General features: G+C 42.8%; 1 protein-coding gene across 1 annotated transcript in view; it reads left to right on the top strand.

Moving 5' to 3' along the window:
- Window positions 1-8,357: 8,357 nt before the first annotated feature.
- PDE11A (phosphodiesterase 11A) overlaps window positions 8,358-17,959 on the top strand; it is a 443,044-nt gene continuing 433,442 nt past the window's right edge. The window contains exon 1 of the mRNA XM_063429778.1: window positions 8,358-9,454. Coding sequence (XP_063285848.1) covers window positions 8,678-9,454 — 777 coding nt within the window. The 5' untranslated portion in view covers window positions 8,358-8,677. The remainder of the gene's footprint in view (window positions 9,455-17,959) is intronic.

The raw sequence follows: 17,959 nt of genomic DNA, 5'->3' as shown, positions 1-17,959 counted from the left end.
TAGGGATTGCAGGTACTCTCCTACTAGTTTCCTGGCGAGCTGCACGGCTCTCTCCGGGGGGTTGGGTCCATAGCCAGACAGCACCTCATTGACCTCTCTGTCCAACTCCTCCTGAGTGTAGTCATATGCCATGCTTGCTCTGCTGAAGTTGATTCTTTTGTAGATAGGGTCGCTGTACGGGTACTAGCGTTGCCCTCAATTTGTAATCCACGGAAATGGTGTTTCCTGTAGCTGTCCTTCTGGCTGTAGGAACGATCCCGCCGCTTGCCACCAATTGTAACGGACCGTTTCAGCATGAAAGGGGAAAAATCCGTTTAGGCGATAATCCCCTTTTTGAGAGACAGGCACAGCTACTGCAGAACACCAAACTCCCGAACTGGATACAAGATAACACTCCGAACTGGAACAGCTGAACAAGAAAAGCATACAATCCGCTTACACTCCTGGCAGTCAGCTTACAATCCAATTCCCCCCAAGAACGAGACGACACTTCATTTTGAGGGTTAAACAGGAACTCTGGACTGGCTCATCCAGCCTGGCTTTTATTTCCAACTCACACATACAGGCCACACCCAGGGGGAGGCATAAAAGAACCAATGACATAGATGTTACCTCCCACACATCTCCTCCCCTTAGTGTGACACATAATCCCATTATGCATACAGTGTAAAATATACTTTTACACAACTTTCATAACTTTAAAACCATACATCACATTCACATAAAAATACATATCCACAATCAATCCATTCAGGGGAACAACATATTAAAAAATGGCATGAATCCGACCAGGGGTTCAAAAGTTACTAAAAGTATCTTTTGTTCCTTTCTGGCTGGCAGAAAAACATCCCCACAATGCACCCTGGTTTCCTCCCTTCTGCCCTGGAGTTAATTGGAGAAGTAATCCAATTACCCAGGACTAAAGGCAGACTCCATTAACCACATGGTTGCAAAACAACATAAAACACTTTAAAATACATAAAGTCACATTTACACATAACACACAGACATTTCACCCATCCCCAGATAGCTGGGATCTGCACGCACAAAACTACCGAATAGCGCGCAGATCCTACTCACACAGTACAATTGCCATGGAGCTAAAGTCTTTCCCATAGTCTTTCATTATATGAATAGGCTCCATGGTATAGCTATCTGGGGTATCACATTCCCATAAAGTCTGGTCCATAGTCCAAAGGCAAGAGGCAGGCAAGCAGCCCCCTCCAAGGACACGTGGCGAGGTCGGTTTCGCCACACTTCTCCCCTTTTCCATATAGACTAACAGGGTATCTGACCTCCTGCCGGTCAGTGCCCTGGTTAGTCCAGCAGCCCACCCACAAAACAGAAACAGCAGTACAGCCCACCCACAATAAACGGTTACTACACCTGGGTAAGGGAGAATCTGGTCCATGTCCAGGTGCCTTACCACGGCTGTGTGGGGGACTGGTAGGCTGCCTTGGTGGGTTGCTGAGGGGGCAGAGACCAGCGGTACTCTGTCCTGGTGCCCGCACTACCACGGGAGTAGTCTGGTTGGAGCCTGGTTGCTGGAGACTGACTGTCTCCCCTTTAGGTGCATAGCTCGGCTGCCGGAGGGAGAGACCGACTGTCTCCCCTTTGGATACACCGCTCTGTGGCTGGGGGACAGGACCGACCGTCCCTACCCCTTGTGCTGTAAGTGCAGAGACTACGGTCCCATCTGCACAGTTGTGGGGCTTAACATCTCCCCTTGGTGGGTTAGGCTGCCGTTGGAGAGAGGGTGTAACAAGCTCCTCTCTCTGGACGGTGAACTGACGCTGGGGAGAGGGGTTAGCAGGCTCCTCTCCCTGCCACTCTCTCTGCTGGTGGAAAGGGAGACCAGCTGTCTCCCCTTTCATTCTCTTGTCCTGCTGCTGGGGTGCGAGACTGACTGTCTCTGCTCCCTGCAGGACACACTGCCGCTGGGGAGGATGGACAACACCATCAGCTCCCTGGGGTACACACTGCCGCTGGGGAGGAAGGACGGCACCATCAGCTCCCTGGGGTACACACTGCCGCTTGGGAGGAAGGACGGCACCTTCTGCTCCCTGGGTTACACACTGCCGCTGGGGAGGAAGGACTGCACCTTCTGCTCCCTGGGACACACACTGCCGCTGGGGAGGAAGGACGACACCTTCGGCTCCCTGGGTTACACACTGCCGCTGGGGAGGACGGACGACACCATCAGCTCCCTGGGGTACACACTGCCACTGGGGAGGAAGGACTACACCTTCTGCTCCCTGGGGTACACACTGCCGCTGGGGAGGAAGGACTACACCTTCTGCTCCCTGGGGTACACACTGCCGCTGGGGAGGAAGGACTACACCTTCTGCTCCCTGGGGTACACACTGCCGCTGGGGAGGAAGGACTACACCTTCTGCTCCCTGGGGTACACACTGCCGCAGGGGAGGAAGGACTGCACCTTCTGCTCCCTGGGACACACACTGCCACTGGGGAGGACGGACGACACCATCAGCTCCCTGGGGTACACACTGCCGCTGGGGAGGAAGGACTGCACCTTCTGCTCCCTGGGACACACACTGCTGCTGGGGAGGACGGACGACACCATCAGCTCCCTGGGGTACACACTGCCGCTGGGGAGGAAGGACTGTACCTTCTGCTCCCTGGGACACACACTGCTGCTGGGGAGGAAGGACGGTACCTTCTGCTCCCTGGGGTACACACTGCCGCTGGGGAGGAAGGACGGCACCTTCTGCTCCCTGGGACACACACTGCTGCTGGGGAGGACGGACGACACCATCAGCTCCCTGGGGTACACACTGCCGCTGGGGAGGAAGGACTGTACCTTCTGCTCCCTGGGACACACACTGCCGCTGGGGAGGAAGGACGGTACCTTCTGCTCCCTGGGGTACACACTGCCGCTGGGGAGGAAGGACGGCACCTTCTGCTCCCTGGGATACACACTGCCGCTGGGGAGGACGGACGACACCATCAGCTTCCTGGGGTACACACTGCCGCTGGGGAGGAAGGACGATACCTTCTGCTCCCTGGGACACACACTGCCGCTGGGGAGGACGGACGACACCATCAGCTCCCTGGGGTACACACTGCCGCTGGGGAGGAAGGGCTGCGCCTTCAGCTCCCTGGGACTTACTCTGCCGCTGGGGAGGAAGGACGACACCTTCAGCTCCCTGGGATTCCTTTTTGGCCAAATCTACTAGGGATTGCAGGTACTCTCCTACTAGTTTCCTGGCGAGCTGCACGGCTCTCTCCGGGGGGTTGGGTCCATAGCCAGACAGCACCTCATTGACCTCTCTGTCCAACTCCTCCTGAGTGTAGTCATATGCCGTGGCGAGGTCGGTTTCGCCACAGTGTATATATAAATTGACCACTTGGTAAAGATCAGATGACTGAAGGGGTAGTGTGAATTGCATAGGAATGTCAAAGGGAGCAGATGGTTTACCATATGCATTGATCCTTTGATTAATCAAAAGCTCTGTAAGGTGTGAGAAGTCATTAGTGGCCTGGAAGTCTAGCTCCAATGTAAACTAGCTGACTTCAGCCATATGGCATCTACCTTTTAATTGATGAGTGGATTTATTTGATATGTTAATAAATCATATCCAAAAGAAAGAAACATTAATATTTACCCACAGAATAATAATTAAGACTATTTTTTGTTATATTTGGATGTGACCAGCACACTCTTCTAATCAAGCACAAACATGATTTGCATAACTTAACCATAGGGGAAGGGATTATGATGTCCGCTATATTGGGTCATCACAAGTAAGAAGTGTGACATATCTATGGATTGGGAAAATGATAACCAATTCATAGATGCAATTATTATTTCTGTAGCAAGTACATAAGAGGAAATATAACCAAATGTTTCCATTTGGATTGATGTTGGTCTGGAACACAAGAGGTGGTCACTTATAGTTACTATAGGTACGCCTTATCTCCACCTCTGTGCGGGGCTTGGTAATCCACAGGGTATATGTCTAATGATTCTGAAATGTGTCATTGTACTTGTTTGAGACAGAATTTAATTCTAAGTGAGTCACAATCTTTCCTACCAGAGACCCCCTGGGGCAGACGTTTTACTTTGAAAAGCTGAGTACTCTAAACATACCCTGTGCACAGATCACACACCCCTAAACTACTCACCTGCCCTGGTGAGTAGTCAGTGCATGCTCACACCATACAGGTTCTTGATCAACTCAAAGGATAAGTGATGTTTCTACAAACTGGAGCAGAGAAGATAAGAAAGAAATTTAAAGAACATACCAAGGATTTCAAAGGTAAGTTATATTGGTTGTGAAGATCGTAGTATCCATTAAAACTAGGAGAGGGGGCAAAAGGGTGATAAAACATCAATCCAATTGTCCCCCAAAACAAGGACAGAAGGTGCCTGTAGCAAGTGTGTTAAAAAATGATAAGCTTAGAGTCATGTCTACAAATGCTCGCAGTTTAGGGAATAAGATCCATGAACTTGTGGCAATAATGACAACTGATAATGTAGTTTTAGTTACTGTTACTGAGACATGGTATAATGAGAAAAATGACTGGGACATAGCAATACCAGGGACTCTTTATATAGAAAAGACAGGGAAGGCAAGAAAGGGGGAGGGGTCGCCCTGTATGTGAAGGATAGCATAAAATTTAGCCTAATAAAAGTTAGTGAGGCGAACATAGAGTCCGTTTGGGTTACGTTAGAATTTGGTAATCAGACAGTAACTCGTGTAGGTGTGTTTTATAGGCCCCCAGGACAAATAGAAGCGTTAGATAATCTACTAGTTGAGGAAATAGCTAAAATGACAATAAAGGGTGAAGTTATCATCATGGGTGACTTTTCTCTTCCTGATGTGAATTGGAAAACAAAAATAGCTACACATATTCTAAACTCCCTACTGAGATTATCTCTAAAACAAGTCGTTGAGGAGCCAACTCGTAAAGAGGCCATACTAGATTTAGTGTTAACAAATGGAGATTTGGTATCAGATATTACTGTAGGTGAAAGTTTAGGATCCAGCGATCACCAGTCAGTGTGGTTTAATATAAGAACAGTGACTGAGTCACACCACACAAAAACAATTGTTTTAGACTTTAAAAAAACAGACTTTTCTAAAATTAGAATATGTGTAAAGGAGTCAATATCAGACTGGAGCAATTTAAATGGAGTCCAAGAGAAATGGGATAATTTAAAAGTTGCACTGCTGAAGGCAATGGAAAATTGCATTAGGCTTGCCAGTAAAAGCAAAAAATTCAAGAAACCACTGTTGTACTCCGTAGATGTGGCCAAAATAGTAAAAAACAAAAAGTTAGCATTTAGTAATTATAAAATAAAACAGAGTGAGGAAGACAAAATGATCTATAAGATTGGACAGAAAGAGGCTAAGCAAGTTATAAGAGATTCCAAATCACACACACAAGAGAAAATAGCACAGTCAGTAAAAAAAGGGGACAAAACATTTTTAGATACATAAATGAGAGAAGAAAAGTAAAACAAGCATTAGTTAGATTAAAAACAAAAGAAGGAAGGTGTGTAGAAGAGGATAAAGGTCTAGCTGACTGCCTCAATTAATTTTTTGTTCAGTATTTACCGATGAAAATGAAGGAAAGGGACCTCAGTAAGGAAAAAGGACACGAGTCATTTATTACATGTGAGTTTACAGAGGAAGAGGTTCTATTTCAACTGTCAAAAGTAAAGGCAAATAAGTCAATGGGACCAGATGGTATACACCCTAAGTTATTAAAAGAGCTTAGTGGTGTACTAGCAAAACCATTAACAGATTTATTGAACCAATCATTGTTAACAGGAGTAGTCCAAGAAGATTGGAAGTTAGTGAATGTTCTGCCCATTCACAAGAAAGGTAGTAGTGAGGAGTTGGGCAACTATACGCCAGTAAAGCCTAACTCCAGTAGTGGGGAAAGTAATGGAAGCTATGTTAAAGGATAGGAGTGTTGAACATCTAAAAACACATGGATTTCAAGATCAGAGACAACATGGGTTTACTTCAGGGAGATCATGCCAAACTAATCTTATTGATTTTTTTTTGATTGGGTAACTAAAATAATAGATCAGGGTGGTGCAGTAGACATTGCTTACCTAAATTTCAGTAAGGCTTTTGATACTGTTGCACATAGAAGGCTTATCAATAAATTGCAATCTTTAAGTTTGGATTCCAATGTTGATGAATGGGTAAGGCAGTGGCTGAGTGACAGGCAACAGAGGGTTGTAGTCAATGGAATATATTCGAAGCTTGGGCTTGTCACCAGTGGGGTACCTCAGGGATCTGTACTTGGACCCATTCTCTTTAATATATATACTAGTGATATTGCAGAAGGTCTTGATGGTAAGGTATGTCTTTTTGCTGATGATACTAAGATATGTAACAGGGTTGATGTTCCAGGAGGGATAAGCCAAATGACAAATGATTTAGGTAAACTGGAAAAATGGTCAGAGTTGTGACAACTGACATTTAATGTGGATAAGTGCAAGATAATGCATCTTGGACGTAAAAACCCAAGGGCAGAGTACAGAATATTTGATAGAGTCCTAACCTCAACATCTGAGGAAAGGGATTTAGGGGTGATTATTTCTGATGATTTAAAGGTAGGCAGACAATGTAAAAGAGCGGCAGGAAATGCTAGCAGAATGCTTGGTTGTATAGGGAGAGGCATTAGCAGTAGAAAGAGGGAAGTGCTCATGCCATTGTACAGAACACTGGTGAGACCTCACTTGGAGTATTGTACGCAGTACTGGAGACCATATCTACAGAAGTATATTGATACTTTAGAGAGAGTTCAGAGAAGGGCTACTAAACTAGTTCATGGATTGCAGGGTAAAACTTACCAGGAAATGTTAAAGGATCTTAACATGTATAGCTTGGAGGAAAGACGAGAACGGGGGGATATGATAGAAACATTTAAATACATAAAGGGAATCGGCACAGTAAAGGAGGAGACCATATTTAAAAGAAGAAAAACTACCACAACAAGAGGACATAAATTAGAGGGACAAAGGTTTAAAAATAATATCAGGAAGTATTACTTTACTGAGAGGGTAGTGGATGAGTGGAATAGCCTTCCAGCTGAAGTGGTAGTAGTTAACACAGTAAAGGAGTTTAAGCATGTGTGGGATAGGCATAATGCTATCCTAACTATAAGGTATTTAGAAAATTGGGCAGACTAGATGGGCCGAATGGTTCTTATCTGCCGTCACATTCTATGTTTCTATAATGCTATAGTGTTCATTTACATTTTGCAATTTAGCTTTCAATTTACTAAAATCCCCTATTCAGTTAAAAAAACTCATAAGCATCCAATTGCATTGTATCCAAATCACAATTGTAAAGCTGCATATTAAAATTTATAGTCTTTGCTGTGACTAAAAATTTGTTGAAGAATATTTCCAAATTAACAATTTAATCTATATTTTGCCGTTTAGATTTGAATTCACTACAATGCACTGTTTAATGAATGAACCCCAATTCCCTAAAAATGACGTCAAAACTCTTCCATATATTACATGGCGCAAAACCGATGTAAAAATAATAATACAAAATATTGAATACACCTGTAATATTAATTCTGAAATCAGAATATTTATAATATGCTCAGATGACAAATCTGTTATTATTCCAATCATTATGAATACAGTGTTCATATTTACTTGTTAAGATAAAGCAATAAACTCATAAAATAAACTGGCAGTGGACCAGATTATACTGCATATATAATTATTATCTGTATTATTGATGCAATGTTACTGCAATACTACAAAATGCACTGTGGGTTAAATAAAAACAATAATTTCAATTGTCAGGATAAAGATATTTATAAAACTATTTCTAGACACTGACATTGTACACATGCCCAATTACACACAAATACTGGGTAAAACTATTGTAATTCGTTCTGTGAAGGGGGGAGATTTCTGCTTTCAATAAAAACAACAGAAAATGAATAAATATAAATAACAGTAGTAACATTTCATTGTATTCAAAGCCAGTACTAATTGTGATCTTCTTGCTCTAAATGCATTCCGTTCATAACAAGTTCTAGAATAAGAAACAATGTATCAATATAAGTCATTGTGTAAACCTGATCTGTGGGTCTGTGCAGCACAGACACCAGTCTGCATCTGAAACAATTGAGTTCACCTCGGTTCTGGAAGAGTTAATGACACAGTGTATCTTTCTGGTGCAGCAGAGTCCAAGGTGCTACCAAAGGGTTAAGATTAACCCCATCCTGAGCATTGCTCCACCTAGTGGTATCTGCGTCACTGGGAGGTTCCTATAGCAGCCTGGTGACAGCTAAGGCAGCGCTGGGTAGCTTTAGTACATCATTGCAAGCTCAGGCTTATCATCATTCTTCAGCTGCAGCATCACTGGACAGAAGAAGTGGAGGTGGGGGGTGCCCAAAACACTGGTTTCACTTATTTAAGAGGCATGAGAGGATAATTACAGCCCAACCCTGAACATTGCATTTCTCTTTATATTTTCTGTTAAATCAGGATATTGCTGAATTGGAGTAGTAAGGGAATCCCCTGCGACTTGGTGTCTTGACGAGCAGGTTTAGAGAGGGTCTATAGGGATTGTAAACCCACCATGCTTCTTCAAACTTGAGGAAGGTGCTGGGACCTGAGACAGACTCTTGGAAAGGTGGAGGAAAAGGAGATCTTTTTTTTGCAGAGATGTCAGAGCCAGCATTGGACTTTTCCAAAGTGGAAAGTTTTCTGGACAAACACCCAGATCTTTTTGAGGACTACCTGATCAGGAAAGGAAAATATTGCATGGTGGAGAAGTGGCTGAAGAGGAACCAGCTGTCCAAAACGCCTTCCAACTCGAGCAGTGATGACAAGAGTAAGGATTGCTGGGGTGGTCGTGGGGATGGGCTGCAGAGGAGGGCATCACAGAAGGAACTGAGGAAAAGTTTTGCTAGGTCCAAAGCTATCAATGTCAACAGGACCTATGATGAGCATGTGAACTCCAGAGCTCAGGAACCCCTCACTAGCATGAGGAGGAGAGCTTTACTGAGGAAGGCAAGTTCTCTCCCACCCACTACTGCCCACATACTCAGTGCCCTGTTGGAGTCTAGGGTGAGCATCCCCCAATATCCATCCACTGCTATAGACTACAAGTACTACCTGAAGGAGAACAATGAGAGGGCATTTTTCTTGGAACTGGTCAAAGATATCTCTAATGAACTCAACCTCACCAGCCTGTGCTACAAGATCCTCATCTTTGTGTGCATCATGGTGGATGCAGACCGCTGTTCCTTGTTCTTGGTGGAAGGATCAGCAAATAAGAAGAGTTTGGTGTCAAAGTTCTTTGATGTCCATGCTGGTACCACACTGCTCCCTTCCTGCAGGATGGATAACTCTAATGAGGTCCAGGTTCCTTGGGGAAAGGGCATAATCGGTTATGTTGCCGAGCATGGAGAGACAGTAAACATCTCTGATGCCTACCAGGTAGGTCCATTCTCACCTGATACTTTTTTTTTGCAAGCTTGGTGTCTTGGGGCTGGAGCTTGGACAGATAGTGCATGTCTGTTCTTTGTGTTTGATGAAAAGCCTCAATGACCTTTGAAGACCCTTCTGAACTACAAGCTGTAGTGGTGTGACCTGGTTACTCAAATTATTTAGAATGATGGGACAATTGCATGAAACCCAGTCATGGGCTAGCTGATATAACCCTTGGCTAACTGTGTTCCAGTGACTATATGCCAATCATATAACCCAGGGGTGTCCAACTTTTGACCAACAGCTATTGTTTTGTTATAGGTCCAATAAATGGCTGTTATGGCATTGTGTGAGAATGCAGTCCAACAACAGCTGGGGGGCCAAGGCTGCACAACTCCATTAAAATCCTTCTATTGCTGACATCTACATCTAACCTGACATCTATGCACTTAATTGCTTGACCCTGCAGCAAAGCTATGGTTAAAATGTACAATCTATATATTTTTACAGTTTTAAAATTAAATGCAGAAATCCATAACCTTAATGTCTGAAACACAAACAAAGATGCATCCTTCTACTGTTAATAATGTGTGCTTATTCACATGTTTTATTCCATTGACTGAGACAGTCTAATTTAGAACAGAGCTCTCTGGAATCTGTCTTCTAAAAAAAAAAATCCAATTAGGGCAATGTCTATAAGTCAGTTTAATGGAAGGTTACTTGGTGCTGTGTGAATGAGAAAAATATCCCCAATATATATATTTGGGGATTATGGTGTGCACTTGAGATATATATATATATTTAATTTTTAATTTCCATTTAACCCTTTAAATAGTAGAAGTCAGAGCAATATATTGCAGCCACTTATGATTCTCAAAGTATTAACAGATCTATGACTTGAACTCACAGACCATTGTTATATAACAGGATAAAAAGGGACATGGAATTTAAATTCCTATTCTTTCCATTTAACCCCCCAAAAAAACAAATAGAAAAAAACAAACCCAAACATAAATTTTGTTCTGTGCCATATGACCAACTGGCATGCTAGTGGTTTATGTTAGAATTGTAAGAATAATAATATTACAAAAAAAAAAATACATATACAGGCAATCATGGAACATGTTCATGGATGCTTTTGAATATTTACCAAAAGCTCCATAGACTTTAGAATAAAATAGAGAATTTCCAACATTTAACTATTTCAGTGCTAAGATGGGGCAGTAGCAAATTAGTTTGTAGCATGATGAGCTGCTAAAGGCACTTGAGTTTTTCAGTACAAATATTTACTACATAAATTACCCTGTGCTGAATCATTAACATGAACTGGCAATTGTGTCTATTGTTGTTATACTTTCTTGTTTCAAGTACTGTATAGCTGAATTGAAAAGATTAGATGCATTTATCACCATTGACCTTATACAGTTCCTAGTGGCACTTCAGTGCTTATGCCTAAATTGAGGTGTCATGTGCTTAGGGGTTGCAGTACAACCAAAGTGTTCTTGAGTCTCCTGTAAACTATTCAGTGAAGCATGCAATGTTGTCTCAGCATGTTCTGCAAAATGTTCTAGTACATCATTTTCTATGATGAAAAGATGAAAGTAGACCTTTGCACATAAAAACCCCCCAAAGTAGTTATTATTGATATAAAAAAATATATATATGCAATTGCAGATAGTGCTCTTAGGGATTAGGGAATTAGAAACTTTATAATTTTGAAATAAATAAATAAAATTATATTTATCAGCACATATTGAATTCTTGAAAAATAACTAAAAAGCAAAACAAATTTGAAAAAAAAAATCTATATTTTACAAAAGCATCATAATGGTATATTTGTGCATATTTATAGTATTGTAAATTTAAAGTGTCTTGCCAACTGTGGTAATAAGGGATTTTCTCAGTGAGTTTTTGGTAGAGTTGGGAAACAAAAAATTAGGCAAAAATTGTATTTTCGAAACTGTACACCTGGGCTATTTTAGGTTAGATTTAGGAAGCCAACTCAGTTTGTTTAAGACGGGATTCTCTTGTTTGCTTATATTTCGATTGTGTAGCACATTGATGTTTAGCGAATAAGTCAGTCAGGAAAGATGATGATAACGTTATTGCCTTAAGGGTTTATTCACTAAACTCTGAATTTAAAATCTGAATGGCAAAATTAAGGATAAAATATTAAAGTTGTGACTTAAGTGAGTTGGAGAATTTTCTCTGCTCAGCAATTTTAGCCTGAATTTTGCAATTTGTATTTCAATTCACAATAATTCAGAGTTTAATGAAGAGCTCATCATTCCAGTAACATTTCCCGGTATCGGTTTTTAAAATACCCATGAGCTGTGGAACAAAACAAAACAACAAAATACATCAAACACTAAATAACAATTATTATTATTTTGTTTTCAGAATTTCAAAGGGCTCTGTTACGTGTGAGTTTTCTACTATATACTCTAATATCACATTGTACTATTCCAACAGAGGATCTTCACTATGTTTTTTTTTCTGCTATTATTTTATAGTACATATAAAGCAAGACATCATCTAGTTTAAGGGCGTGCTACATTGGTCTGGTATATTTTTCTGTGAGACAAATATCTACAATATTAACACCTTAGGACTTTCTTTAATCTTCTATAATTGGAATAGTAAGTTTATGTACACTGATCAGCCACAACATTAAAACCATCTGCCTGCCTGATAATGTAGGTCCCACTTGTGCGTCCAAAACAACTCTGATGCATCGAGGCATGGACTCTACAAGGCCATTGAATATGCCCACTGGTATCTGGCACCAAGACATTAGCAGCAGATTCTTTAAGTCCTGCAAGATGCGAGGTGGGTCCTGCATGGATCGTGTTCATTGTTCAAGCACATTCCACAGATGCTTAATTGGATTGAGATCTGGGGAATTTAGAGTCTAAGGCAACACCTTGAACTCTTTACAACCAAACAGTGTCTTTCACAATATCACACAATAAAAGTGCTTGGATGAAAAAAAGTGCATATCTATGTAATTGCACAGTTCCTCCTTAAAAAAAATAATAAAGTGCTTAAGTGAGCTAAAGTGCATATATTTAAACACTCAACTTCCCTTCTAGCAATGGAGTCACCCGAAGATTTTCTCAAATCTTCAATCAGTACAAATGCAATATATAGGGTTTGTCCAGCTAGGGGAAACAAGAACAATACAACATTGTGCAACACTGTGTAGTCAAATATTGGTGTATATGACGTGCCAATTGGCCACTCACACTTTAGAGTCAATGCACTTTGTATTTGGTATTCTGTCTTCAACTGAGAAACTGTCCCAGAGGAAGTCCCTAACAGGGACTAACCGCGTAGGACTTGGACTTAGCCTGTGAATCTCTTGATACCAGTTTCACCTGCTATTGTTTACTTCTGTGTAAGTAAATACATTTTGCATTGTGTGCTTTATTTATTTTATTTATTTATTCGGCTGCAGTTTACCTTTTTTTCATGAACGAGAATGACATCAATAAAATCCAAGAATTGAGAAGATTTACACCAATATTTGACTACACAGTGTTGGATGATGTTGCATTGTTTGTGTTTCCCCTAGCTGGACAAATCCTATATATTGCATTTGTACCTCGAACTCTTTGTCATGTTCCTTGACATGGCCATGGCACCATTCCTGAAATTTTTTTGCAGTGGGGGATTATCCTGCTGAAGAGTCCCCTGCCAGCAAGGAACACGACTGGGATGAAAGGGTGTACATGGCCTGCAACAATCTCTAGGTAGGTGGTACGTGGGAAAGTAACATTCACATGAATGCCAGAACCCGACATTGCCCAGAGCATAACACTGCCTTTGCTGGCATGACTTCTTCCCACAGCGCATCCTGCTGCCAGGAAAACGATGCACATGTACTCAACCATTCACCTGTAAAAGAAAACATGATTCATCAGACAAGGAAACCTTTGTCCATGGTCCAGTTGTGATGCTCATGTCCCCATTGAAGAAACAGGTGTCATCATGGGACGAGGGTCATCATGGACACTCTGGCCAGTCTTTGGCTACACAGCCTCATACGCAACAAACTGTGATGCACTGTGTGTTCTGATACCTTTCTATAATGGACAGCATTATGATTTTCAGTAATTTGAGCTACAGTAACTCTTCTGTGTGATCAGACCAGATGAGATAGCTTTTGCTCCCCATGTGCATCAATGAGCTTTGGGGCCTACAACCCTGATGCCAGTTCATTGGTTGTCCTTCCTTGCACCACTTTTGGTAGGTATTAACCACTGCATACTCATGGGAACACCCCACAAGAATTGCCATTTTGGATGTCTAGCCATCACTAGGACCCTTGTCAAAGTCACTTAGATCTTTTCACTTGCCCATTTTTCCCACTTCAAGCATATGAAATTCAAGAACTGACTGTTCACTTGCTGCCTAATATATCCCACCCCTTGACAGGTGCCATTGTAATGATATAATCAATGTTTTTTTACTTCACCTGTCAATGGTTTTAATGTTGTGGCTGATCAGTGTATTTTTATGATAAAACATTTGTGAAAAACACAAACACTTAAACTCCTCCATTCATAATTGAATGGCTGTGATAACTATCTGTGGGGCAGTTTCTAGCCATGTCCCCATGGCATACAGGGACAAGGCAGCACTTTTTGCTATTGGTAATTTAGAATTTATTTTGACAATAGAAACAAACACAAAAATTAAACGTTTAACAAACAAGGTAAATTACGGCAGCTCAGACATAATGAGACACACACATACCTAGATCATCTAGGTATAGATGACATAGCTGCTCACAAATACAACATCCTATATATATAAAACACTAACTTAAAAACTGGGGAGCAGACTGTCATTGTGCCCATTTAACAGAGCCATATATATTAAGAGAACATAATCATTTTCTTTAAAAATTAGAAACATTTAATTACACTAGAGAAAAGTAAGTGTAAAAAATAGATGCAGCTCCTAGTTGGATAACCCTTGACCAAGGTGGGAAGCGGGTTATTCAAACATAAGATACTCATGTAGGCTGGGCCGGTGCAAGGATTTTGTCGGCCCTAGGGAAAAAAAAATTTGCCCCCCCCATATGTCCTGCCTACCATGTGACATCACAATGCCCCGCCCATATATCTGAAAAGACAGTGTGTTTACATTAAAAGTCCTGCAGGGACAGGCTATAGACAGCAGAACCACTACATTAAGCTATAGTGGTTCTGGTGACTATAGTGGCCCTTTAATGTGATGTAAAATAGAGATTAGTGCCACTAATAATATATTGGATTGCCTTCTTACCACCAGATGATGACAAGATGCTGATGATGGGCTCAGCTTGGCTCCACAGGTCTGGTGTAGAAGAGGCTCTCTGGAGACTGTTTGTAACAGTGCTCACAATAATTAACAAACATGAAGCAGCTCCATTTTTGGGGACCCCTTACACAGTTCAAGGTCTGGGCCCCCAGGGCCTGACCGTGACTATGCCTACAATGCCCACCGATAAATCCACCTACATGGCCACCCATGAGTTCTCTCACAGGGAGTGGAGTGTATGTGTGTAGGGGATGTTTTTATTGTAGAGGATATAATGTGTGTGTATTTTTATAGAATGTATACCAATTTGTGTACCCCCCCTTAGTGGTCTTTACCATCTTTCCCCCCTCAGTGTTCCTTACCCACCCCCCTCTTAGTGGTTCTTCCCCTCCTCCCCTCTACTTAGCGGTCCTCCCTCCTTAGTGGTCCTTCCACTCCTTCCCTCCTTTGGTGGTCCTTCCTCTCTTCCCCTTCCCTCCCCCCTTAGTGGTCCTCCATTCTCCTTAGTGGTCCTTACCCTCCTTTGGTGGTCCTTCCCCTCTTCCCCCCCCTTAGTGGTCCTCCCTCTCCCAAACCCCTTAGTAGACCTTCCCCTCCTCCCCCCACCCCCTTAGTGGTAATCTCCCTCCCCTCAGTGGTCATTATCCTCTTCCCCCCCTTAGTGGTCCTTACCCTCCTCCCCTCTCCTTAGTGGTCCTCCCTCCTTACCCCCCTTTGGTGGTCCTTCCCCCCTTAGTGGTCCTCCCTCTCCCAAACCCCTTAGTGGACCTCCCCCCTCCTCCCTCAGTGGTCCTCCCTCCCCCCTTTGGTGGTCCTTCCCCTCTCACCCCCTTTAATGGTCCTTCCTCTGGCAAACCGCTTTGTGGTCCTTACCCCACCTCCCCCAGTGTTCCTTACTCCCCACCCCCCTCCCCCAGTGTTCCTTACTCCCCCCTCCCCGAGTGGTCCTTACTCCCCACCCTCCCCCCAGTGGTCCTTACTACCCCCCCTCCCTCCCCTAGTGGTCCTTACTCCCCCCCTCCCCCAGTGGTCCTTACTCCCCCCCTCCCTCCCTCCCCTAGTGGTCCTTACACCTCCCCTTCAGTTGTCCTTACTACCCCCCAAGTGGTCCTTACTCCCTCCCCTCCCCTCCCCCCAGTAGTCCTTATCCTCCTCTTCCCTCCTGCCTATGTAGCGTGGCCAGGCGGCGCGGAACGTGGGACAGGAACTTCTGTTTCCTGTACCCGGCCGCCGGCGGACTGACAGGAAGTGCTGCCGGTCACTCAAATCTGGCCGCCCTCCATACAGCAGTGCTGTGCCGCCTGAGGCACCGGTGAATCCGGGCGCAGGGATCTGGCGCCCCCGGCTAAGGTGCGCCCTAGGCGGCTGCCTAGGTCACCTTACAGGTAGCGCCGGCCCTGCATGTAGGGCAGGATAAAAAAGTTCCAAAATATAAACCAACATTAGAAAATCTAGGTGACATTACCAAGTTAAAAAATATCAAAGCGTACAGGCAAGGCACAGTACAAAGTGAATTAGCAATATTCAATGCCCACCCATGATGCAGTACAGCTTCTCCAGACAGTGTCCATACTTCCTCTCAAAGTGAAAGGTTTCCACAGACAACATGAAGCAGAAATGGTCCAAGTAAGCTAGACAGCAGGCAATAACATTTCTTGGTGTTGAGGGGCCTGGGGTGACTTGTTGACACAATAAGCCAAATCCAGAACTACTCAAGAAACATTATGGGCAATATGTTTTAAATTACATGTGATTTTTATATGCAAATGAGATCAGTGGTAAAAAAGGAAGTGGACTAGTTACGAGGCTGTTGGACTTCAATAGTGCACGGTGGTGTGACTGGTTGTTAAGTAATATAAGCTTGCTAGGTTTGATATACACTGCTATGCATGATCTCAAGAACACTATGAGCAATATTTCTCAAGGCAAAACCAGATGTTCTCAGGTGCAAAGTACTATATAAGGACCAATCAACATGAATAAATATATATATATATAAACATCAGGAAGAAGGAATATGAGAAGGTGGAGAAATACCAAGGCCTGAAAGAAGAGCTAGAAAGGATGTGGAAGGTAAAGGCAGTAGTAGTCCCAGGAGCCCTAGGGGCTGTGACTCCCAAGTTGGGGGAGTGGCTCCAACAGATTCCAGGTGGGACATCTGAGATCGCAGTCCAGAAGAGTTCAATTCTGGTAGCAGCTAAGATATTGTGCAGAACCCTCAGACTCCCAGGCCTCTGGTAGAGGACCCGAGGAATAAATACCACCCAGGAAGGGTGAGAAAATAATAAAATAAGATATAAAAATTTACCCCAGAACTGCTGTTTGTCTGCATACTAAGGCTGACCAAAACATACATCCACAAATATCATGAAACTAAATTCATTAACAGAAATAGCTCCATATCCACACCCCACTTCCTTGTAATCTGTGCAGAAGTTGTAAATATTCCGTAACTCTTGGACTTGCACTTAAGCTCATTTAAACAGGATTCTCAGTACCTTTTGTCGTTCTATTCCCAATTTGTCCTGTGACAAAAACTTCTTTGTAACAGGACAAGCTGGACCAAGGAACAGCTCTGCAGAATTTGTTGATACCTTGCAAATAATTAGACAAATCGGAATTGTTCATGTTCATGTATTTTAACGCCTGCTTCCATTTTACATCATTCATTTTTTAAAGTCGTAGCCTTTTGGGACGTTTGCCCCACTGGTGGAAAAATTACAAAAATCTACCACTTCTTGCCGTTGATTCTGAATTATTTTGCTGGCTGTCACGACCGTATGCTTCTGTTAATGCTTTAAGGTGTCTATTATTTTATTTACTGCAATTTCTCTCTGATACTTGTAATGTTCTCAGGTGACCATTGTAACCCACTTGTGGTATGTCAATATCATATTTTGATGTTACATAACAAAGACATGCAAAATGTCTCGGCAAGTTGCGTTGACAAGTTGAAGAGGAGGGATTTTATTGCAGTGCAGTCTGTGTGTCGCTAGAGACTGTAGCAGAATCATTTTATTGAACAAGAAGAAACACTGAAGAAACGATTGATTAAACTGAAATGACAGTCACACTTTTTAACCTATTAGTGGTTTTTCCACGTGTCACATGACTCCATGCTAGATTAAGTCAGCCCAGAAAAAAATAAATGTCGAAAAAACAACAAAATAACATTTTATTTTGGAAGGGTGGCTCTGGTTTGGGGCA

Source organism: Pelobates fuscus, chromosome 8 (genome assembly GCF_036172605.1).
Source record: "Pelobates fuscus isolate aPelFus1 chromosome 8, aPelFus1.pri, whole genome shotgun sequence".
Lineage (NCBI taxonomy): Eukaryota > Metazoa > Chordata > Amphibia > Anura > Pelobatidae > Pelobates > Pelobates fuscus.
The sequence above is the reverse complement of the archived record's forward strand: the minus strand, read 5'-3'. Positions and strand labels throughout refer to the sequence as shown.